This window comes from Drosophila takahashii, chromosome 3L, assembly GCF_030179915.1.
Source record: "Drosophila takahashii strain IR98-3 E-12201 chromosome 3L, DtakHiC1v2, whole genome shotgun sequence".
Lineage (NCBI taxonomy): Eukaryota > Metazoa > Arthropoda > Insecta > Diptera > Drosophilidae > Drosophila > Drosophila takahashii.
Genome location: NC_091680.1, coordinates 7,706,479 through 7,727,628, shown reverse-complemented (window position 1 = coordinate 7,727,628; position 21,150 = coordinate 7,706,479). Strand labels below are relative to the sequence as shown.

General features: G+C 42.8%; 8 protein-coding genes across 12 annotated transcripts; 2 read left to right on the top strand and 6 right to left on the bottom strand.

Moving 5' to 3' along the window:
- Positions 1-8: 8 nt before the first annotated feature.
- On the bottom strand, positions 9-1,826 carry LOC108057434 (dipeptidase 3). Its single transcript, XM_017141691.3, has 3 exons — positions 915-1,826; positions 412-587; positions 9-356 (listed from the first exon to the last, which is right to left on the bottom strand). Exons 1-3 carry the CDS (start codon positions 1,746-1,748, stop codon positions 11-13), a joined length of 1,356 nt encoding a protein of 451 aa, XP_016997180.2. The 5' UTR covers positions 1,749-1,826; the 3' UTR covers positions 9-10.
- A 138-nt stretch (positions 1,827-1,964) lies between these two features.
- Positions 1,965-3,664, bottom strand: LOC108057435 (integrator complex subunit 15). The gene is made up of 2 exons (XM_017141694.3): positions 3,465-3,664; positions 1,965-3,401 (listed from the first exon to the last, which is right to left on the bottom strand). Exons 1-2 carry the CDS (start codon positions 3,562-3,564, stop codon positions 2,380-2,382), a joined length of 1,122 nt encoding a protein of 373 aa, XP_016997183.2. The 5' UTR covers positions 3,565-3,664; the 3' UTR covers positions 1,965-2,379.
- A 152-nt stretch (positions 3,665-3,816) lies between these two features.
- LOC108057449 (transmembrane protein 104 homolog) lies at positions 3,817-6,383 on the bottom strand. Its single transcript, XM_017141708.3, has 4 exons — positions 6,215-6,383; positions 5,437-5,930; positions 5,115-5,335; positions 3,817-5,058 (listed from the first exon to the last, which is right to left on the bottom strand). The coding sequence occupies exons 1-4, from the start codon at positions 6,263-6,265 to the stop codon at positions 4,295-4,297; spliced, it is 1,530 nt and encodes a 509-aa protein (XP_016997197.2). The 5' UTR covers positions 6,266-6,383; the 3' UTR covers positions 3,817-4,294.
- A 127-nt stretch (positions 6,384-6,510) lies between these two features.
- Las (lipoyl synthase, mitochondrial) lies at positions 6,511-8,459 on the bottom strand. The gene is made up of 5 exons (XM_017141571.3): positions 8,301-8,459; positions 7,908-8,240; positions 7,355-7,511; positions 7,237-7,294; positions 6,511-7,167 (listed from the first exon to the last, which is right to left on the bottom strand). The coding sequence occupies exons 1-5, from the start codon at positions 8,349-8,351 to the stop codon at positions 6,636-6,638; spliced, it is 1,131 nt and encodes a 376-aa protein (XP_016997060.2). The 5' UTR covers positions 8,352-8,459; the 3' UTR covers positions 6,511-6,635.
- Positions 8,460-8,705: 246 nt separating this feature from the next.
- On the top strand, positions 8,706-11,257 carry Psn (presenilin). Of its 4 annotated transcripts, none has more exons than XM_070214414.1 (9): positions 8,706-8,823; positions 8,879-9,124; positions 9,184-9,416; positions 9,480-9,689; positions 9,749-9,969; positions 10,029-10,127; positions 10,185-10,343; positions 10,644-10,808; positions 10,863-11,257. In XM_070214414.1, exons 2-9 carry the CDS (start codon positions 8,960-8,962, stop codon positions 11,129-11,131), a joined length of 1,521 nt encoding a protein of 506 aa, XP_070070515.1. In that variant the 5' UTR covers positions 8,706-8,823; positions 8,879-8,959; the 3' UTR covers positions 11,132-11,257. The 4 variants fall into 4 exon arrangements, with proteins under 4 accessions (XP_070070515.1, XP_070070514.1, XP_070070513.1 ...); XM_070214413.1 differs by having other exon boundaries at positions 10,185-10,400; XM_070214412.1 differs by having other exon boundaries at positions 10,185-10,442.
- Positions 11,199-12,286, bottom strand: mRpL15 (mitochondrial ribosomal protein L15). The gene is made up of 2 exons (XM_017141644.3): positions 12,087-12,286; positions 11,199-12,010 (listed from the first exon to the last, which is right to left on the bottom strand). The coding sequence occupies exons 1-2, from the start codon at positions 12,189-12,191 to the stop codon at positions 11,255-11,257; spliced, it is 861 nt and encodes a 286-aa protein (XP_016997133.2). The 5' UTR covers positions 12,192-12,286; the 3' UTR covers positions 11,199-11,254.
- Positions 12,287-12,345: 59 nt separating this feature from the next.
- Positions 12,346-14,410, top strand: CtIP (CTBP-interacting protein). Of its 2 annotated transcripts, XM_017141640.3 has the most exons (4): positions 12,348-12,568; positions 12,638-13,226; positions 13,336-13,945; positions 14,002-14,410. In XM_017141640.3, exons 1-4 carry the CDS (start codon positions 12,481-12,483, stop codon positions 14,194-14,196), a joined length of 1,482 nt encoding a protein of 493 aa, XP_016997129.3. In that variant the 5' UTR covers positions 12,348-12,480; the 3' UTR covers positions 14,197-14,410. The 2 variants fall into 2 exon arrangements, with proteins under 2 accessions (XP_016997130.2, XP_016997129.3); XM_017141641.3 differs by lacking the exon at positions 14,002-14,410 and having other exon boundaries at positions 12,346-12,568; positions 13,329-13,543.
- On the bottom strand, positions 14,250-16,076 carry Hpd (4-hydroxyphenylpyruvate dioxygenase). The gene is made up of 5 exons (XM_017141643.3): positions 15,976-16,076; positions 15,571-15,597; positions 15,117-15,500; positions 14,404-15,057; positions 14,250-14,337 (listed from the first exon to the last, which is right to left on the bottom strand). The coding sequence occupies exons 1-5, from the start codon at positions 15,976-15,978 to the stop codon at positions 14,263-14,265; spliced, it is 1,143 nt and encodes a 380-aa protein (XP_016997132.3). The 5' UTR covers positions 15,979-16,076; the 3' UTR covers positions 14,250-14,262.
- Positions 16,077-21,150: the final 5,074 nt, after the last annotated feature.

Here is a 21,150-nt window from a genome sequence, read left to right as displayed (position 1 = left end):
GTAGCTGATCTTAAGACTCCGGATAGCGACAATAGGAATTGCTCTCGATGGACTCGTGCGGAATCCACTCCTCGTACAGGGGCAGTCGGTTCTTCAGGGTCTCGATCTCCCGCAGAATCCTCATCACGTTGCCACCGACCAGCTTCTTAATGGCCGCATTGCCCCACACCCGATCCCTGGCCAATTCGGCCAGTAGAAGGGCATAGCTCTTCGGAGCTCCACCTAGTCCAATGTGATCCACACCGGCCACTTTACGCACATAGTTTATGGCAGTGATGGCCTCTCGAACTCCTAGAGTTCGATCTCCACAGCGCTCCAGGTTGAGTAAGATTACACCACCATTTTCAGGCAATAAACTGTGGGTGAGATATTTAAGTATCCTAAGAAGGCACCACCTAGATGATTTCTTACCTGAGTACATGATCGGGAATGGAAGCTATGCTGCTGCTATTGCACATGGAAAGTGGTGTAGCGTTGGTTAGTAATACAGGCGCCTTGGCGGTTTTCAAGACGGCCAGCATAGCAGCCTCGCTGAGCATCGAAATCTCCACCAGCATTCCCAGGCGATTCATCTCAAAGAGCATTGTCTGTAAAAGGGGAAAAATATTACATTTTAATATTAAAGAAGAGAATAAAACTTTGATCGCGCATAACTTTTTAACGAATGGTCCGATTTGAAAAATTTCTTCTACATTTCGATAGGTATTGATAAATACTATAAAACTGAATTTTCACTTTTCCGAAATGTTTAAAGATGTGGGCACCAGACACCTTTTAAGTTCGTTTAAGGTGACTGTAGTTGTTAGAGGTCGGAAATACTTTCTTCTAGCTGTTACATACTTTTGCACGAATACAATATACTCTTTTACTCTACGAGTTACTCTATAAACATTTTAAATATTTAAGTAACCCACCTGACCGAATTCGTTGAAGGAATTCGTGGCGTTCTCCTCCACGAGATAATCAGGTCTTCGTATGGCCGCCGCCGCCCAAGGAGTGGTGCACTCCAGGCTCGTGATGGACACAAATCGAGCGCCCAACAGGTAGATGGAGCGGAGGACAGCTGTGCTGGTGCCCAAAGCATGGCCACCACTTATGCCCATGAGAACGGCCACCTCACCGCGGATGTGGGTCTGCTCCATCTCGTCGGCCGACTCCACAATGTGCATGGAATCCGTGGCGGCAGTAATCCGGTGGGCCCTGTCAATCCCCTCCAGAGTGAGCTGCACTGCATCCAGATACTGAGCACCACATGGAACGGCAATGGGCCAGAGGACAGCGCCAATGTGATTCTGTCGCACCTCGAACAGATTGCTGCTGTTCAGGCTCATGGTGCTCGGTGGCTTCCAGGAGCCCTCAATCAGAGGCGACTCCGTCAGCAGGCGGCGGATGAAGGCGAGTCGGGCCTCCAGGAGCGACGAGGAGCGCAGTTGAAGGGCCAACGGAATGCCTCCGGCCATGGCGATGCAGACAAGCACCAGACCCACGCCCAGCAGAATCTTGCGACCTCGCGACCTCTCCGGCCTTTCGCCTGAGGATTCGCTGCACGAGTCCTTCTTGGAACTGTAGGTGGGTATGCCCCCGTTGGAGCACCTTATCTTCTCGTTCCCACCCCCGAACTTGGTTATCTCAGCGGGCAGCTCGATGTCCGCTATCTCGGTGAACACGAAGCATTGCTGCTTGCAGTGCGGCTGATGTTGGTGCAGAGGATGCACCTCCAGGAATTCGCGACTCGGTACGGGATTCATGGCCAGTGGTGTTCCCAACGGAAGGAAGCCCCTGCCGTTGAATTCGATTCGATTCAACAAGCTTGCAACGCGACGAAAGCTTGAAACTGGGATACTATCGATTTTTACCACGTCCTGCTAACAATTTACTCTCAAGGACATGCGCGCTAAATTATAAGTTTTATCGGTATGGCAGCATCCCAATTTTAGGAATATTTGAATTTTAAAAAATAGATGTTCGAAAAAGAAACTCAAGAACTTGTGTATAATTTAAAAACCTCAGCTTTACAATCATTTTAGAAATTTTTAACGCTTTAAAACCAATAATATTAACTAATATTTAGTTCAAGGAAATACGACATTTTTAAGCAATTTAAAATAGGAAAATGAACTTAAATCAATTTGGAATTTGCAATTAACATATTTAATTTAATATTTAGATATTCTACTACTTCTTATGGGCTTTTATAACGATTTTCATAAGTTTGTGTGGTTATTATTAATATTAACTAATATTTAGTTCAAGGGTATGCAACATAATAAAGTAATTTAAAATAAAGAAATTAATTAAGATCAATTTTTGATATTTCACTTAACGTACAAAACCGACTTACTTTTTCAAAGACTTTATATTTAATAATTAGATATTCTACTACTTCTTATGCGCTTCTATAACGATTTTCATTAGTTTGTGAGGAGGCAAAGATTCGAGGAGGCACAGCAGCTGAATCTGATTGGTGATGCACTTGGAGCTCAGGGCAATTTGCACGGCCTGCGCGAATCGCTCCATGCACTTCTGGTAGGCAGCATCCGTCTCGGGATCCGCTTTAGATTCCCCCAGCCGTGCACAGTGGCTTTGCAGGGACTTCACGATCTGCATAAGATCCTGGCTGGGCAGAGCCGTCGACTCGCCACTGCTGACCAGTTGCTGCAGGGCGCGCAGCAGGGAAAGATGCAGATTGCTGTAGGCGCTACGGTTGGAGACCAAGGGCGCCAGGACCACCCAGCGCAGGAGTCCGGCCAAAGGAGTTGCAAAAGGCATGGCGATGGCGCCGGCGGGAAGAACCAAAGGTTGTTGCGATGCCTGGCACAGCGTCGGATTCTCCGTCATCCATTCGGTTATGGTATCTAGTAAAGCATCCGGCGGCGGGATCAGCGCCTGCGAACGCTGCTCATTGAGATATAGATCCGCCACGGCGACCATGAAATTGGCCGCAAAATGCGGACCCACCATGGGCAGCTGCTTCAGTTGCTCCGGCGTCTTCCGGGAGTACGAGATGAAGTCGCTGACTATATTCTGGGCCACCTCCAGGCTGAGTGGCGTCTTGCAGCCCACCTGTTGCATCCATGTGCCCGCCGAGGAGAGCAGCGGGGCCACGGATCCCGAAACCGCTGTGCTGATCAACCGGGACAGCAACTTGGAACGCTGCGGCGTCAAGTGGCTGCCGAAAAGGGAGAGGAATATGGCATTGCGGGTGGCATCTCTTCCTGGCCGCGAAAAGTACTCAATCAGCGCTATAATCAGCTGAAACTCCTGGAAGAGATTCATCTGGCTGATGGGCAGCGACTGCGACTTTCGCACGTCGCCATCTTTCGAGGTTCTCTCCAGGAATATGTACTCCGATATGATCTGCATCACCATATTCTGCTTGTTTCGGCTGGCTATCAAGGTTTCTAAAATTGTTTTGAGAGTTGTAAGATTTAATTATATAGAAAGATGTACTTTAATAACTTTACCCAGTCGAGTAAGTGCCTCCACCGCACAAGTGGGGTAGTTCTCCAGCTTCATATCGCCCTTCCTCAGCAGGGACTTATTGCTGTCTACCGACAAAGACATCTTTTCAATGTTATTTTATTAAACAATGCAGTTTTCTTTAAAATATGTAAGTGCATAAGTGCATAACAAAATAAAAACAAACCATTTATGGTTAGTGGTGGTTCCAGTTCGATAACTCGCCGGCGATAAGTTTCTTGTGAACAGTGAGAACGGTCACTCTATTACTGATTATCCGTTTTTATCCGGCACTTTTTTAAAATTCAATTTTGTGTAACATAAAAATGCTTTCTTTGTTTTTTACGTTTAATAAAATATCATGAATACATTTTATACTGAGCAATCATAAAATCTTAAACATATATCTGATCAAAAAGTCTTATTTTTTATGTTGAATGAATACATATAGACTCAATATCTCTACTAATTAACATTTCAAATATAAACCACAACTTTTGAAAAAATTTGTTAGTGAAAAATTCGATTAATTGTAAATTACACAATTTATAAAGAGCGGTTACAGTTGCCAATTTTATAAATCTAAGTTTTCATATGAGGAATTTAACAATCCAGACCTTATACGAAAGGTTTATTTAAAATTTGTTTTTCACAGCCGATTTCAATACTGACTTACATGGCTATTCACTTATTTTATATAAATTCATTCTTAAAATATAAACAGCTGCAAAGTCAGGTTGTTAAACTTTCTGTAAAAATATTCGACAAGGTACTTTATTATCCGGTAATAAACTCTTTGCCATTAAATAATCTACATTTTTGCAGATAGTTTAACCTAACTAAACAAATTGATGGATACCAAGCAGACGCATAGAATGGACCAAATAAAAACGAAAACCAGCCAGGCACTGGACTTGAAAGGACTCTGAAAACGATTGACTACGCCGCTGCCCAGGAGTTCTGAGCAAGTGCGCCTCGCAAAGTAAACAAGAAACACGGGGATTATGTATTGGATGCCAGTGCCTGCATAGGTGCCAGTAAAGGCCACCAAACTGGACAAACTCTCCGTAAAATAGGTGATACAAAACGGCGGAATTATAGCGAGAAGTGGAAAGCACAGTCGCACAAGAATGCCATACGATTCATACTGCGACATGTCCAGGAAAAGGGATTGCAGATTGTTCTTGAGAGTTATGGCCACAATGGGAAAACTGGTGGACAGCGTAAAGATGGGAAAAAGTGCCAGAAAGTAGTCAATGCAAATTAACAGGCCTGACCAAAAGTCTATGTAGGCCACATCGTAGGGCAGAAAATCCAGTGTGTAAAGGTCTTCGATTCGTTCAAAGGCAAAAATACCTGTCATGGCTAGTAAAATGTAAAAAGCACAAATGATTATATAGTCGAATGAGAGGATTTTCGAAACCATCGACTTGTGCTTGAGCGGCGCCAGCAAACTGGGCAGTGAATGGTGGCACATAAAGGAGTACACACAGGCGCCAAATAGCGAGGGAATACCGTACACGTTAAAGGTCTCCGGGTGACCCTTGGCTCCCCTGGTGATCAAAAGTTTCAGCGATATGCAGATCATGAGGGTAAAAGCTGTAATAAAAAAGGATTTTTATTATTTTCTATGAAGAATATATAGCAAAACTCACCCATCCATCGAAAGACCGCTGTGAGCATCTGCAAGTACTTCGTTTTCTGTACATTAAAATAGGCAAATGGACCAAAGATCAGGGTGAATCCAATTAAAAACACTCTGTACATGCTGAGGCGGGATATAGTGTGTTGCTTCCAGCAAGCTCGTGATGTGTTATTTTCAAAGTCTCCCGGCCAATACATCAAGTTATTGGCGTCCGTTCCATTGGTTTGATCACTGAAAACAGGAAAGATATTAAAATTACATATCTCTGTTATCTGGGATCACATTTTATCAATTTTGTTATAATTCTACCTGATAAAATAGATATTACTCACCACACTACGTCACGCAGACTTCTTGCCACGGCTGCAGAATATATGCTCAGATCGCCGTATAGATAGACTATCAAACAGAGATAGAACATAATGCGTCCGAATTCGTTGAAGAACAGCGCCGCCATTTCGCCCAGCTCGAATTTGTGGGAGAGCTGGTAGTAGTGGAACTCCCGATTTTGGATGGTCAACGGAACCCGCTCGAAATCGCCCACTTGATCGGCTCCCGAGGCCAGGGAAACCTCATCTGCATTATCGTCATTCTCACTGTTCTCAGCGGAACTTCGACTTTGGCGCAGGGCCTGCAGGGTTTGCCAATTCCGAATGGCATTTGCACAGGCCATCGCCTCGATGATGAAGGTAACCGTCATGTAACTGACGATGGCCAGCAGCACAATGACGATGAGGGAAAGCATCCATCCTGCCCGGGCAAAAACTCCTGGTAGGGTCAGTGCTCCAGTTCCAACGATAAGATTAAAGATGAATATAAAACCAACCTGTGGGTAAAAAAGGAAAGCGTTACTTGCGAAGCGACAGGTGTTCAGTTTCCAGAAACCGAGAAAAATATGTGCACACGCAGCTAAATTGTGCAAATGAGCGATATAGTAAAAATACCCATATTTCTGCATATAAAACTTTGTTCACTGCTATTTCTGAAGCCATAATATCAAAAATAACCCATAAAACTGGGAATTCATTGCGCAAACATGAAAATAAACATCTGCCCTTTGTTTTGGTAAAAGGAGTCTGTAGATTTATTTATTTTCTTATAATATCTTACCAGATTCGAGTATGTGGGTGCGGCCTCGCGGCCATTGACTAGGCGAGGCATCTTTATGCTGGTTCTTTGTCTCTCTAGCAGTCTTCTATCCAATCTAGTCCAATCCTATCAAATGTTCAACAAAAAAAGAAAACAATAATAATAACGATACGATAGTGCAACCCAAATAGTGTGCCCAAGTAAGTTAAAGAAAGAGATGCCAAATAAAATGGGCTAACGCGTATGAGAATTACCCTAATATAGAAAGAGCGCCAAATTTAAAAGTATTGAAAATCGGAAGTAATAAAATAAACGACTTTCTTAAAAGCTATTAACAATTCGAATTTATTTCAATACAATAAATTTGTCCTCTAATATATACATTGCACAACAAGCGTATAAAGCTGATCTAAAAGCGTGCAGGCATCTAGAAATGTTCGGTTTACTCCTCGGGAACTGCGTTGGCGTTTTGCCTCTTTTTACGGTTCTCCAATATACTCGTGATGAAGAACTCGCCGGCTTTGTAAGAACTGCGAACCAGGGGACCACTGGCCGTGTACAGGAATCCCAGTTCGTTTCCGCGCACCTCCCAGTGCTTGAACTTCTCGGGCGTAACGTATTCGATGACCTTGAGGTGCTTATTCGTGGGCTGCATGTACTGGCCCAGGGTCAGACAATCGACACCGGCCTCCCGCAGATCCTTCAAAGTGTTTTCAATCTCCTCGTCGGTTTCGCCGAGTCCCAGCATAATGGAACTCTTTGTGATGAGATTGGGATTGAATTTCTTGGCTTCGGTCAGCACCTGCAGCGTTTGTCGGTAGTGGGCGCGCCTATCTCGCACATAGGGTGTCAGCTTCTCCACCGTCTCAATGTTGTGCGCATAAACATCCAGGCCGCAGTTGGCAATCGTTTCCACACACTCCAGATTGCCACGAAAATCGGGCACCAGGCACTCCACAAAGATGTTCGAGTTACTAAAAATAAATATTGTATTAAAATATATATTTTATATACTGGATCCTAATTGTTTTTCTTTATCCTACCGCGCTTTAATTTCCCGAACCGTTTCAGCTATGTGCTTGGAGCCGCCATCTGGCAAATCTGGGTTGAAAATAACATTTATGAAAAGATTTAAAATTCAGAAACCATTGTAATCCTCACCATCACGATCCACTGAGGTCAGGACAATGTAATCCAATCCCCAGGAGGCTATTGCCGTGGCGGTGTTCACGGGCTCATTGACGTCCAGTGGTGGTGGTTTACGTGCCGTCTTAACCGAACAGAACCGACAGCCTCGAGTGCAAGTGTCGCCCATGAGCTGGAAAATAAATAAATAATATATGTTTAAATAATATTTTTAAAATAAATCCAAAAGAATTTGTTAAAAAATTATAAAATGATTGGCTAAGAAACTAGTTTGACAAAAAAGAAAAATTATTAAAAATGTCCCTGTAAACTATTAATATAATAATACCGATTTCTATAGTTTAAGGGCCGTTTTCTCGTTCGTTTGTTAAATTTAAAGTAAGGTTAAAACCTTAAAATCGTATTAGAAATCAGAGATTTAACCCTACTTTAAATTTAACAGGCGGACGAGAAGAACGTATTGTAAATTAACGAATTTTTGAGCCCCTAAACTACAGTGGAAAATTCTGCTTCGATAGGGAACCTATTCCCTTATCAGCAGAGGTCACCGGGGGGTCTTATTCCTCACCATAATCGTGGCTGTCTGGGTGCCATGCTCGCCGCCGCCCCAGCACTCGCCGATGTTGGGACACCGCGCCTCCTCGCAGACGGTGGACAGCTTGAGCTCCCTCATCTGGGCCTTGATCTTGGCGTAGTTCTTACCCACGGGAATCGTGGTCTTCAGCCAGGGCGGCAGTCGCAGCCGCTGCTCCTCGCCCTTCTCGCGACGCAGCTTTCCCTCGTAGTTCTCCCACTCGAGTTTCGTGTTCTCCGGATTCTGCACGAAGTCCTGAAAGTTGGGTCCCTTGGCCAGGCGGTCGCGAATCTCCTCGAGCTTCTCCGCATTTGTTGACGCCGCACGCTGTGTTATTCAATCGGAAGATGTAAGTTGATTCTTCTATTTATTTTATGATCTGCTTACAGTGGCAATTACTATGGGGGCTTCCACGTGTGACTTTAATGCTCGCAACATGGTGAAAGTATAATTTAATGTACAAAATCAATTATTTATAAACGATTTATTTTGTTTGTCCAATTCTTATGAAATAATTAGTGCGACCGTGTTTGACCTTGCAGGTATTTCGAGCGGAAAACAGCTGTTGTATTTTTAGTATTTTATTTTAGTATTTCTCGGAAATCGATAGACTTGATTCCTGTAAAGCCTTTTTAGAAGCCGCGAAAACTAATCACATGTGTTTAAAAAACAGAAGGAGGTCGTTGCTCTAATGGCAGAAATTTTCTTTTCAATTTTTAACAATTCAGCAATTTAATCCCTCTTTGCCTGTTCTTTTACCCCTCCCATGAACCTTCTTAACCAATCGAAAATCGATAGCTGAGCGGCTCTGACGGTTGCGTTGCCCAACACTAGTCAATGAGTCGCTTCTCCTCCAAGTCAAAACAAAAGAAAGTTTTGCCCAGCCACATTTACTTTGGTTCCACTTATTGTGAGTAGTTCCTGATCCTCTAAAGCACAGATCCTAATCGGCGATGGTCCGCTAGAAGTTACCCTCCCATCCCACAACTACGGCTTCGCAGGGGGCGGCGTCCAGCGCTACGGAGGCGAACGAACGCACACCACTGATGGCTGCTGTCAATCTGCAGGCTTCGTGCTCCTCCGGACTCGCCACCGGAGATGAGGCCAATGTGGGCAGCCAGAGCGGCGAGGCGGAGCGTTTGGAGCGTCCTCCGAGGCGGCAACAGCAGCGGAACAACTACGGCTCCAGCAATCAGGATCAACCGGATGCAGTGGGTCTTGCTATTTAGTATGTTGGAGCAATCTAATCTATCTTGCTTCTTTCTTCCAGGCAATACTTGCTGTTCCCAGTGTAGTGATGCGGGAACCCGGCGGACAAAGACCTTCAAGACTGACAGGAGGAAGTGGTGGACCTCCGCCCCCAAATGAATTGGAGGAGGAGCAAGGCCTGAAGTACGGCGCCCAGCATGTGATCAAGTTATTCGTGCCCGTCTCCCTTTGCATGCTGGTCGTGGTGGCCACCATCAACTCCATCAGCTTCTACAACAGCACGGATGTTTACCTGTATGTTTGTAGTTTGATCTTCCTGTTGTCTTAACCACATATACCTATTTTTTACTCCTCTAGCCTGTATACTCCTTTCCATGAGCTGTCACCAGAGCCAAGTGTTAAATTGTGGAACGCCCTGGCCAACTCTTTGATCCTGATGAGCGTGGTGGTGTTCATGACCATTCTGCTGATTGTTTTGTACAAGAAACGTTGCTACCGCATCATCCACGGCTGGCTGATTCTCTCCTCCTTCATGCTGTTGTTCATCTTTACGTACTTATATTTGGAGTAAGTGGTAGTTCATTTTTATCCAGTTCTTTAATAATGTTTTTGTGTTAACATTTTAGAGAGCTCCTTCGTGCCTATAACATTCCCATGGACTATCCCACTGCCCTCCTGATTATGTGGAATTTTGGAGTGGTCGGAATGATGTCCATTCATTGGATGGGTCCTTTGCGGCTGCAGCAGGGATATCTTATTTTTGTGGCCGCCCTAATGGCCTTGGTATTCATCAAATATCTGCCTGAATGGACTGCCTGGGCTGTTTTGGCAGCCATTTCCATTTGGGGTGAGTGGTTTGCCTTTTATGATTGCTAAATTATAAACTAATAATTTATTTATTTACAGATCTCATAGCTGTTCTTTCTCCAAGAGGACCTCTTCGCATTTTGGTTGAAACGGCCCAAGAGCGAAATGAACAAATTTTCCCCGCACTCATCTACTCATGTAATAACGAAGCAGCTCTTTAATTACTTTCATAACTAAACGTAATCCCTCTTTTAGCCACTGTCGTTTACGCACTTGTGGGCACGACTACGCCCCAGCAATCGCAGGCCACCGCCTCATCATCACCCTCGTCCAGCAACTCCACCACAACCACGAGGGCCACGCAAAACTCGTTGGCTTCGCCGGAGGCAGCCGCAGTTAGTGGCGCACGCTCAGGTAACTCCCATCCTCGACAGAATCAGCGGGACGACGGCAGTGTACTGGCAACTGAAGGTATGCCACTTGTGACTTTTAAAAGCAATTTGCGCGGAAACGGTACATATGCATTATATTTTTTATGATTTATCTACTTCTCTCAAATGTGTACATTGCTTATTTGGTCTGTTTTTTGTATTCCTATGTATTTGTGGTCTTGTTTAGTTATGTTGGGCATATGGTATAAAGCGCTGCTAGTAGAATATCAATCATTAAGTCGAGTTCCACCTTTTAAAACTAAATTATTTTTGATTTTTTCAGCCGAGGCCGCAGGTTTCACGCAGGAATGGTCGGCAAATTTGAGCGAGCGTGTGGCTCGTCGCCAGATTGAGGTTCAAAGTACTCAGAGTGGAAACGCCCAGCGTTCGAACGAGTACAGAACAGTCACAGCTCCAGATCAGAATCATCAGGAGGGACAAGAAGAACGTAAGTAACTCCAATTAAAATCAACACATTCATCTAACGAATGATCCCCCTTAGGTGGCATCAAACTGGGACTGGGCGACTTCATCTTCTATTCGGTATTAGTGGGCAAAGCCTCCAGCTACGGCGACTGGACGACCACGATCGCCTGCTTTGTGGCCATCCTGATTGGACTCTGCCTCACCCTCCTGCTGCTGGCCATTTGGCGCAAGGCCCTGCCCGCCCTGCCAATCTCAATTACCTTCGGATTGATATTCTGCTTCGCCACCAGTGCGGTGGTCAAGCCGTTCATGGAGGATCTGTCGGCCAAGCAGGTGTTTATATGAACGTAAAAACGTAAAACAAAAAAGACAAGGACACATCAAGTGGCCCACAGTATCATAGTCTAACAAAGCTTTTTGTAATCCCCTTCTTTATTTAACAAAATGCATAGTAACAAACTCGACTGATTATTGCTTCCGCTTGACGATTGTCTTATCCACGATGTTGATCAGCCAGCCGGGTTCCAGGCCATAGAATACTTGCCTGGGATCCTTGGCAGTGGTGAGCATCTCGTAGGCGGAATCATCTTCGATTTTCGGCAGCTGGTAGCCGTATTTCTGGGCCAAAACCAGTCGATCCTGGCTGATCTCCTCGGGATTGGCCAGGTAGCCGCGATTCTTCGGATTCGTATAGTAGTCGACGGCATCCTGAGGCGGCAGCATCCTGCTGGGAATGGGCACTCCCTTTTCGAACCACTTCTTCGGATTGGCCAACATGTGCAGGCTGCGTGGATCGTAGTAGGCTGTGCGTATCACTCCGCCGTTCTTTTCTATGGCCGCTATGACCGCTTCGCTGGCGTGCTGCACCTCAATGTTGATCTTGGCCTGGAAGTTGTCCAGTCCGTCGTCCGTCAGCTGGAAACCGTACTCCATTTCCGAGGGCTTCAGCTTGAGGAGGCCGGAATTGCATAGCGTGCTGATGTCGGTGGGCTGGCTGATGTCTATGCGGTTCGTGTCGATCAGCACCTGCAGCTGGAGCAGCGAAATGGGCGGATACTGGCGCTTCAGGTGGTGTCCCTTGTAGTAGGGCTCATAGGGGAACCGCAGGTAGAAGGGCTGATTGCCCGTCTCGTAGCCCAGCCGCATGAAGTTCTGCCGCTGACCGGATCCCTTGTTTCCCGCTCCGTGCTTGTCGCCCCCGTGCTGCGCCCTGCCACGCTTGTCCTGCCGGCAAAATTATATTTAATTATATTATTACTATTGGGTACTTTCGATTGCCTGTTGTTATTCAACCACTCACATTTTGTTTTGAGTTGGGATTCGGCCGTAGATTGCCGATCTGCACGCGCGGCAAGGTGCGCAACAGCTTTAGCGCCTTGTCCGAGGTTTCCCGCAGGTGTGCCATGACCGAGTTATCTTAATTTATTTAATAATAATTTATTTTAAAAGTTTTACAGCTGAAAAATTGAATTAGCACGAGCAAACAGTAGGACCGCAGTTAGTCAACTTAAAAATACTAACCGGTTCAAACATAAATACCAAATATTTTGTACTTACGCTATTTTTATCAGTCTAGCAACGGTCATACTTATTGCCAACGCGGAAAAAAACAAACAACAAATTGTATTCATTAAAAACATAAATACTCGAGTTAAATTAGTTAAATTAGATACAATTAATTACATTTCCTAACAATGACGTGTGGATCATGTCGTGGTCACAAGGAGAAGAGTGTAAAGTGCCTTATAGCCGCTCTGGACACGATCAAAGAGCACGCCCTAAGTAAGTCGAAGTTTAAAGATCAGGATTATAACATAAAGCTTTACATTTTATTGATATTTTTACCCCTAGTGATGCAGCGGGAGTCGGAGGAGAGTGCCAGGACCATAGAGCACCTAAGGGCCCACAATGACAAGCTGCACAAGGCCTTGGACTTGTTGAAGGAGCGCCAGGCGACCATGGTTCAGGCGGAGAAGCGCCGGAAGCTGTCGCCCAAAAGGATCAAGGAAGACATATCCCCGCAGCCGCAAAGCCAGAACTCCCTGAACATGAACATTGCCATCAGTAGCATCGATCTCTCCGACGAGGATCAGGAAATGGAGGAGGACGAGAGCATTGCGGAAACGGAGGTCACCGCCCAAAGCCCGCGCAAATTGAGGATTCCAAGCCGAAAGCAGGACGTCCGGAATCGGGAGAATGTGCAGCCAAATCAGGTTTCTTCAGTGGCCAATAGTTGGATCCGTAAGACGCCCAAGAACCCGGCGGCAGTCCTCACCAAATTGTCCCTTACACACAAAAGTAGTAGCTCGCATTTAAAACAAACTCGCCTCAAGTTCGAAGCAAATAAAACGAGCAATAGCGAAAAGGATGTCATAGAGGAAAGCCCCAATTTAAGCGCCAGCCTCAAAAGATCTCGCCCTCAACGGTCTCTAATGCAGAGGTAAATATGAATACAAGTCACCTTAAAGGTGTCACAGAAATATCTTTATAAAAATTTCTGTGACCCTTTTGCTTACCATTATTTTTAATACTAAAACCTAAGCTTGCAGAACAGACAGCGCGAGCGTTTCAAACGCAGACGACTCGCCTTCTACCAGCAGCAGTAGCATTATCAAGATCCCCAAGGCTAGTTTCGACATGGACTTGGACGACTTGGAGTGCTCAGAGCTTCCCGTAATGCCGCCACCGGTCACACCTCCAGGTCTGCGAATCAACAGCACCTCGGATAGCGTTGTTCTGTTGACGCCCGGCACACAGGATATAATCTTCGTGAACGACACTCCCGAAGAAGTCAGCAAACTGGGCACCATGGATGTTCTGGCTGAAATTATGAAGGACGACGACGACGCCTGCTCGAATGCTTTGCGACAGTTCGAGAAGAAAATGATTGACCAGCAGAAGCACATTCAACCGAAAACCCCAAAAGTGGAGAATGCTATTCCAATCAAGAGAGTTGTGAAAGAGGAACCCATATCCCAACCAGAAACTGATGTGGGCAATGAGTCAACAAAGCTATCTCAGGATATGGAAAAGTATCTAATGGAAGAGGAGGATAGCAAGTGTTCGGAGGAAGAGTTTCCGAGACCGCTTTTGATCAAAAAGGAACCCGAGTTGACGGTCAAAGAACGTTTCAACATCGAATGTGTAGAGTGCGAAAAGGTATGTGATCGAATTCATGCTGTTCGCAATAATTAATAACTCTGTTCCCCCTTCAGTTCATCAATTTCATGGGTTCAAACCTAACCGACGAGAAGATCAAAGACTACTTATCCAAGTGCAAGCACGAGGATGCGCGAAGCTCGACGCCACCGGGATTCTGGAATCCCCTGATGGTTTCCTTTGCCGAAGGTGATCCACGCAACGAGGTTTTGATAGACACTCGATTCAGGGACCAGCGATTGAACAAATGACATTTAGACAATAATTCTGTTTAGAACATTTCATTTATTATTATTCATTGTTAGTCCACATTTAATTCACAAGTTACCACGCTTGGCCTGTTCAATTTCGATGGCCGTGAACAGGGACTTAAAGTTGCCAGCGCCGAATCCCTGAAATAGTTATCAAGAGTATCAATGACTTTTCCTAGCAATAATAGTTTAAGCAATAAATCTTACATTGTGATTATAGCGTTGGATAACTTCCAGGAAGAGAGTGGGCCTGTCCTGGCAGTTCTTCGTGAAGATCTGCAGCAGATAGCCGTTCTCATCGAAGTCAATCAAAATGTTCAACTTCTTGAGGACCTCCATGTCCTCCTTGATCTTGGTGCGACTGTGCGAGAGCTGCTCCTGTAGGAGCTCGTAGTACGAGGACGGGATGGTTAGGAATTCGGTGCCCCGAGCCTTCAGGTTGCTCACCGCTTGAACGATGTCATCGGTGTTGAGAGCAATGTGCTGGACACCACCTCCACCGTAGTATTCCACGTACTCCTGGATCTGCGACTTCTTCTTTCCATTCGCCGGCTCATTGATCGGCATTTTCACGGTCTCCTCGTAGTTGGCCATCACAATGGACCGAAGAGCGGAGTACTCCGTATGGATTTGCGAGTCGTCCACCGACCAAAAGCGATGGAACTGCAAGATCCTCTCGTACCAAGAGGCCACGCTCTCCATTTGCAGATCCGGCTGGTTGCCCACCACATGATCAATGAAGTTCAACTTGGTGGAGGGCAAGCCCTTCAGCAGAACATCCTCCTGCGACCGCTGGAATCCGGGCAGGAAGTCCCCGGCATAACCATTTCGCTCCACGAAAGTGTGGGTGGTATCACCGTACTACAAAATATTATTTAAACCTTCTTATATTTTGATTGTAATTTTATTTTTTCACTTACCGTCTTGATGGTGGCGAATCTCACGAATCCCTGGTCATCGCTCTCCTCCCAGATGTCGCGAACCACTTCTGCTCCACGGGACACCGCCAGCGTAAAGATGGCATTCAAATCCTCCACTTCGAAGGCTACATCCTTGACACCGTCGCCGTGGCGCATCAGGTGGAGTCCATGTTCCTCGTCATCCGGCGTGTAGGCGGAGACGAACACAAAGACGATCTTGTTCTGGCGCACGGCATGCTTGGCGAAGCGTCGTTCTCCGGTCTCTAGTCCCTGATAACCAAGTGGTTCGAAGCCCAGACGAGTGGTATAATAGCTGGCCGCCTGCTTGGCGTTGCCAACGTAGAAAGTCAAGTGATCAAAGCTTAGAAATTTGCCGGCTTCAGGCTGAAAATAAATGTATAAGGAAATTAATTAGGATCCTATGATATTAGAGTAGCATTTCGATCGGACTTACTTTGGTTCCTTTGTCAGTATAGCTGGTCTATTGGCGGTGGTAGAAGAATTGTAAATATTACATTATTAACAAAAAATTTTAGAATAAGTTCGCAAATAACGATCGAAGGTTATATAACACATTATTTCCAAATTAATTTAATTTTTCTAGATTTTTAGGTCAATCCGTTCTGGGTGGAATTTGCAACTGACCAAATTTTATTCTTACAATTCTATTAGATCGGAGATAATATATTTTTGATATTTTTTCAGAAAAATTATATTTGTACTGAGTTTTTATAATATTTTCAGAATAATCATTCAGTTATTAGCTGGACACACTTTTAACACTTTCTTAAATTAAATTTCAAAACTATACACTTTTAAGGTATTACATAACTCTCGCCACATGTGTCATTTCATTTACCATTATCACTCAGACTCAATTTATGCAAATCCTCTCCTCACACGCGATATAGATTTCTACTTTCCGTTGATCTTACACGATCTTTAACTTGATTATGGCCTGAGCTTAGCCGATCGGCCGCTTTATATAGGGCCCACAGCCTCGGTCAGGTGAAAATCCTGTACTAATTTAAATAAAAGCCAAACTAGTATTTTGTTTATTTCAAATGCTATATATATCGGAATATCTTAAGTAGCTGGTTGTTGCTCGCATATTTTAGCTGAACTTGCAGAAATTTGTTTACTAGAACAGGTGGATAACTTAATTAATGCAATCGGGTAGAAATAGAATGAGTTGCAATTTTATAAGTTGGGACGGGCCTCCTATAAGCGTAATCCTTATCATTGCGGCTCTTTAGAAGTTGTTACAAAGAAAATTTCACTTCCTCAAGACCGTTACAAGATAATATCGCCAGTCATTATGCAAAACGTGGGGGGTCATGCCAGAACTCACCTAAATATTCATGAGGCAGTCTAGTTTGCTCGGAGATCGGTTGCCAAGTCGCATTGAACTTGATTCAAGTTGCGAGCCCCCAAAACGCAACAATAGGCAAACAGAGTGTTAATGCTATCTGGGTTGTTATTGTTATTGTTCCAGTGCAATAATCTATTTCGTTATTGAAGTTGTTTTGCATTTGAATCGCTTTGAAAAGTTTTCATACCAAATATGCGAAAACTGGTTAACAAAGTTGCTTGTTGTTATTATTTAATAACACGGCACACGATAGACATAAATAACATATTTTGATGATTGCTTTAAATCGACTATTAATTGCTGGGATAATAGGCTTTAAGGCTATTGAAAAAGGATTTAAAAGTATTAACTTTTCTATTCTTTTTCAAACTTTGGGGAGCGAATAATTGAGTTGTATGTGACCAAGGAAAGACTGGTTTATCTAAACTGGAATTCGATTTGAATCATAAAATATAAATTTAATTAAGCATAATCTGCTATTTTTAGACTCGCTTGAAAAAGAAAGAACATTTTGTTTTTATTTATTTTTAGATCTTTAATATTTAATATATATTATATATATTTTTTACAATATTTTAATGGCTGTTTGAGTTATTTATTTTTAATAGAATTTCAAATAAATATTTGATTTTATTATAGATCCCATTATTAAGATATTTACTTGCTCAATAATATTTTGGGATAGGGAGTTCTCTTAATCAACTTGATTGACGATTTGTGTCAGGTGTTTGGCAACATGCGACAAGCCAATAAATTAATCGTTTTCGTAGTGGTCTGTGGGCCGCTCAAGAGCCCCGAACACATGGCGTATGAGCAATATGGGCAGCTAAGCATTAATGATTAGCCCTAGACAAAGTCTCCCCCTAGCTAATGATAAACTGACAGGCCGAACGGGGTGATAGAGAAGGGGAAAAGTGGGTGGAGGGCTACGATATGGTCGATTGGACATTGGCAAGAAGCCAAATCGATGCTTGACATTTATTATGATTGGCTTATTAGGGCGCTGCAGAGGCGATAACCTGACCAAAGTGGCGGCAGTAGAGAATACCACTTGTCGCCAAATTGCTCCAGATGTTGTAGCAGTCATAAAACCATATGGCCTTATATTTTTTCACTATCATTTAAATAAACCTTTCCAACCGAACTATTCATATTTATCCAATTATAATTTATTTATAAATTTGTTCTTTATTTAACGTGTAACTTTTGTACAACACTTGACAAAGAAATCAATTTTCGAATTCCAGTTCAGCTCCAACGTCTTTCCACATCATTGATGCTATTATCGCCCTCATAAATATCAGGAATTTCTATTTGTTTATTCTTCACCTGGCGCTCCTTGGGTTCCATTAGTCAAGGAATCCAACGCACACCATCGGACCTATCCCAATAAAAATCGCTACCCCCTCTTTCGCCACTGATTTGCCATTAGCTGAGCAAACTTTTGTCCTTGGCAAAGGGGAACGGTATTTTGCTCAGCTCGGGTTTGTTTTGGGTTTGATGTGGGTAGCCTGTTGCTCTATGGGGAGATTACATTTCCAGGCTTCTCCCGCGACCCTTTTCTACTCTCTCTTCGCTGGCGGGAGCAGAAAGGTTCTCTTTCAATTGGACGGCATTGCCAGCTGGGAAAGTTTCTCTTTTGGGGGTTGCTTTCTATAAGGACAATTCCCAGACAGAAGGATGTGAGTCTCTATTGTTGTCGTCAGTAACTTCGAAGGTGGTACACAGAAAGCAATTTTATGAAACCAAAGACCTAATAAACTTTCTAAAATAATTTCTAATTATATCTAATTTAGATTATATTTTAAAATATTTTTGAAGTATTTATTTTTATAAATAATTTAAGTTTTTTCTTGTAAAATTAAACTATAAATATTTCAGTTGGTTTTCATTTGTAAGCGTTTTAACTTAATAACAGGCACAGAAAAGGATGCAAAAATTGTTTTCGGTTTCCGATATAATTTTGATTATTATCAATATAAGCTAACATATGTAATTTAAAAGAGAGTTATTTTCTTTCAGTGTTGTGTTATTGTCCTTGTTTTTGTGGTTGTTGTTGTTGCCATAGCCGCAAGCTGTCGCCGGTCTACGTCACGCTTTCTATCCTTCAGTCGCGTTTACTGCGCTGCCCAAACAACAAGCTAAATAACAAGAGTCGCAGTAAAAAAAAACAGAAAAAAATCACAAGTGTGTAACTACTCCAAATTATCTAATTTGATTGTTATAAAATAAGCTCCACACTCAGAAAAAAAAATTTCCTTAATTTAAGTCCATTGACCTTGATTTAAGGAATAATGGCTTTAAAATGGCTAAATAAGGCTATACATGGACTTAAAAATTTTTATCCCATATACATTTTAAGTCTACATGGACTAAAAATGGACCTAAGTCCATGTAACAGTCCATATGGCCTTAAGTCCAAAATTAGTCCATGTAGACTTAAAATGTATATGGGATGAAAACTTTTAAGTCCATGAATAGCCTTATTTAGCCATTTTTAGTCCATCGTTCCTTAATTTAAGGAACGTGGACTTAAATCAAGGTAATTTTTTTTTCTGGGTGCAGCCACAAAAAAATGTCAAACGTACTTGAACTGTCTCTGGTTTTTTGTGTACAAACCAAAAATCATTTGTCGCCATTCTCTATTTTCCGTCCCAAACATTGTTTTTTGTTGCTGTGAAAATGTATGCTCAACTTTTTTTAAATATTGACAAATTGGTGCGTCTCGTTGTGCGATTAAAATCTTAATGTTTGAAAAAACGCGAAAAAAAACATCACCAAATTGTTGGCCCCGAAAAAAGCGAACAATTTTCGAGACTAAAAATCCCCCAAAGCAAGACAAAAAAATGTTAAACGTTACAACATAAATTATCCGAAAGAATACGCTCTGAAAGCATTCTCTAGTTGGTGTTTTAAAAATAGTTTTTTATATGTTATTTTTGCGATTTTGTTGATTGATTATTCAGTGTGAAAATGATCATAAATTTGGTAAAGCCTTAAAAACACTTGGGACACAGAAATCTTTGCCTTGTCCAGCGCTGCTAAAACTGTAAGTTGTGGGGTTACAGTTTTAGAGGCCGAAACGTCGAAACGAGTTTTTGTTTGAAATTGAGAACATTGTTCTTTGAAAACTTACTCTCTTGCAGGATATCTCTTCTCCTTTTTTCCCTTATCCTTAAAGGATTGTTTTCACGGGGTGTTTCGTTGCTGAGAGGGGTTTACAAACCCAGAAGAACGCATGCGCGACCATTTCTAGAGGGTAGGTGAGATTTTGCATATTTTAAGTTCCAAGCAGATGTTTTCGTTTGGATACGAAATTTCTACGGTAGGTCAGTTATTTTGAAAGTGTAAAAATAATTCGGAGATATATAGAACGTTTAAAAAAAAAAGTGTAACAATAAATTTAAAACCAATAATTTCAATTTTTGATTCCTGATTTCTAAGTGTAAAATTCAAGTACCAAGTTCCAGATGACTTATAACTGCTATCTTGATAGGAGGCTTTAAAGCTTACATTCTTAAGAATTGACTAGATTATTTTGTTTTCTTCTAAAACATTAAACAAATCAAAATATTATGATAAAGAAAAAAATAACTTTACTCACCTAACAACTTTTCTTTGTGCTGTCTACAATGTTTACAAAATCCAAAGAAAATCGTAATCAAACAAAACACTTTTACCTACTAAAGAGCTTGGATAAAATCCAAATATTTGCATGCAAATTTGCGGATTTAATTCGGCTCGCGTGCTAGAACTCAATCGAAAAGCTTCGACAGAGTCATTTTTCCATTACCTGGCAGATAGTCGCGCCCTTTGTGTGGCCACTCAGAGAGAGGGGAAGTGCCCCATTAAAGCCATAAAAACATTACCGGGGGGAGGTACAAGTATTCTCAGCATGATTCACTTTCACCTTGACACGCTTTCCCCGGCTCCCTTCGCTCGCCTCAATATCCTTTGCTGCGGGGTGGATGGTATTAAGTTCTTTAAGCCAGATGCCGTCATATAAATGATATTTTTATATAGTCGAGATATTTACACGCGGAATTATGCATTTAAGTGCTGGCTGTGCTAGCTGAAACCACATCAAGCGAAAGGCATTGGGAAAATACAATAACCGCCCACAGATCTTGGGCCCAGAAGAATTTAATAGTCTTGGGGTAGTTCTAGAAAGTTTGGTCCATAAAATGGTGCTTTCCAAACATGAAATCTAGCGGGTTGGCCTGTCGAGATTTACGATTCGGGATGGAGAAGCAGGTTGCAGTTGTACAAATAAACAAAAGATCCGAATAGGAACCAAATGAAAACTTCCTAGCCACCTCGTTTATGTGAGTTTCCATTTTATTTTTAAAACACAAAATTATGAAGCCCAGAGAAAATTACACTTTTACTTATACTTTGCCTAGGTATAGAGATGCAGATATATCTATTTTAAAGGGATCGTTCCGGGGCATTTAGGTGGGCATAAATTATAAAAATATTTCAATGCGTGTCAGATATTGTTTGTTCGGTATGCGCCAAGGTATGTTTGTTGTTTATTTTTTTGCTGGAAAGGGAAATGGTTCTGCTTCATTTTGAACAAATTACTGGGGCTTATTAAGAGCCATATTATTAATGGAGCATCATTTTTGAGGGTATTTGATTAAATGCCTGTTGATAGCTGGC

What these genes read in the sequence shown, in the direction of transcription:
- LOC108057435 (XM_017141694.3), bottom strand. Translation starts at nt 3,564, where the DNA reads ATGTCTTTGTCGGTAGACAGCAATAAGTCCCTGCTGAGGAAGGGCGAT. An exon ending in GGAGGCACTTACTCGACTGG is followed by an intron (nt 3,402 to 3,464) that starts GTAAAGTTATTA and finishes AAACAATTTTAG; the next exon opens with AAACCTTGATAGCCAGCCGA.
- Psn (XM_070214412.1), top strand. Translation starts at nt 8,960, where the DNA reads ATGGCTGCTGTCAATCTGCAGGCTTCGTGCTCCTCCGGACTCGCCACC. An exon ending in TTTACGTACTTATATTTGGA is followed by an intron (nt 9,690 to 9,748) that starts GTAAGTGGTAGT and finishes TTAACATTTTAG; the next exon opens with AGAGCTCCTTCGTGCCTATA. An exon ending in TCAGGAGGGACAAGAAGAAC is followed by an intron (nt 10,809 to 10,862) that starts GTAAGTAACTCC and finishes GATCCCCCTTAG; the next exon opens with GTGGCATCAAACTGGGACTG.
- mRpL15 (XM_017141644.3), bottom strand. Translation starts at nt 12,191, where the DNA reads ATGGCACACCTGCGGGAAACCTCGGACAAGGCGCTAAAGCTGTTGCGC. An exon ending in ATCCCAACTCAAAACAAAAT is followed by an intron (nt 12,011 to 12,086) that starts GTGAGTGGTTGA and finishes TTTTGCCGGCAG; the next exon opens with GACAAGCGTGGCAGGGCGCA.
- LOC108057434 (XM_017141691.3), bottom strand. Translation starts at nt 1,748, where the DNA reads ATGAATCCCGTACCGAGTCGCGAATTCCTGGAGGTGCATCCTCTGCAC. An exon ending in CCTTCAACGAATTCGGTCAG is followed by an intron (nt 588 to 914) that starts GTGGGTTACTTA and finishes CCCCTTTTACAG; the next exon opens with ACAATGCTCTTTGAGATGAA. An exon ending in ATTCCCGATCATGTACTCAG is followed by an intron (nt 357 to 411) that starts GTAAGAAATCAT and finishes TCTCACCCACAG; the next exon opens with TTTATTGCCTGAAAATGGTG.
- LOC108057449 (XM_017141708.3), bottom strand. Translation starts at nt 6,265, where the DNA reads ATGCCTCGCCTAGTCAATGGCCGCGAGGCCGCACCCACATACTCGAAT. An exon ending in CACCCACATACTCGAATCTG is followed by an intron (nt 5,931 to 6,214) that starts GTAAGATATTAT and finishes TTTTACCCACAG; the next exon opens with GTTGGTTTTATATTCATCTT. An exon ending in AGCGGTCTTTCGATGGATGG is followed by an intron (nt 5,059 to 5,114) that starts GTGAGTTTTGCT and finishes TTTTTATTACAG; the next exon opens with CTTTTACCCTCATGATCTGC.
- CtIP (XM_017141640.3), top strand. Translation starts at nt 12,481, where the DNA reads ATGACGTGTGGATCATGTCGTGGTCACAAGGAGAAGAGTGTAAAGTGC. An exon ending in GATCAAAGAGCACGCCCTAA is followed by an intron (nt 12,569 to 12,637) that starts GTAAGTCGAAGT and finishes TTTTACCCCTAG; the next exon opens with TGATGCAGCGGGAGTCGGAG. An exon ending in CAACGGTCTCTAATGCAGAG is followed by an intron (nt 13,227 to 13,335) that starts GTAAATATGAAT and finishes CTAAGCTTGCAG; the next exon opens with AACAGACAGCGCGAGCGTTT.
- Hpd (XM_017141643.3), bottom strand. An exon ending in ATACTGACAAAGGAACCAAA is followed by an intron (nt 15,501 to 15,570) that starts GTAAGTCCGATC and finishes ATTTATTTTCAG; the next exon opens with CCTGAAGCCGGCAAATTTCT. An exon ending in TCCAACGCTATAATCACAAT is followed by an intron (nt 14,338 to 14,403) that starts GTAAGATTTATT and finishes TAACTATTTCAG; the next exon opens with GGATTCGGCGCTGGCAACTT.
- Las (XM_017141571.3), bottom strand. Translation starts at nt 8,351, where the DNA reads ATGTTGCGAGCATTAAAGTCACACGTGGAAGCCCCCATAGTAATTGCC. An exon ending in CCCCCATAGTAATTGCCACT is followed by an intron (nt 8,241 to 8,300) that starts GTAAGCAGATCA and finishes TGAATAACACAG; the next exon opens with CGTGCGGCGTCAACAAATGC. An exon ending in GTTCGGGAAATTAAAGCGCG is followed by an intron (nt 7,168 to 7,236) that starts GTAGGATAAAGA and finishes ATTTATTTTTAG; the next exon opens with TAACTCGAACATCTTTGTGG.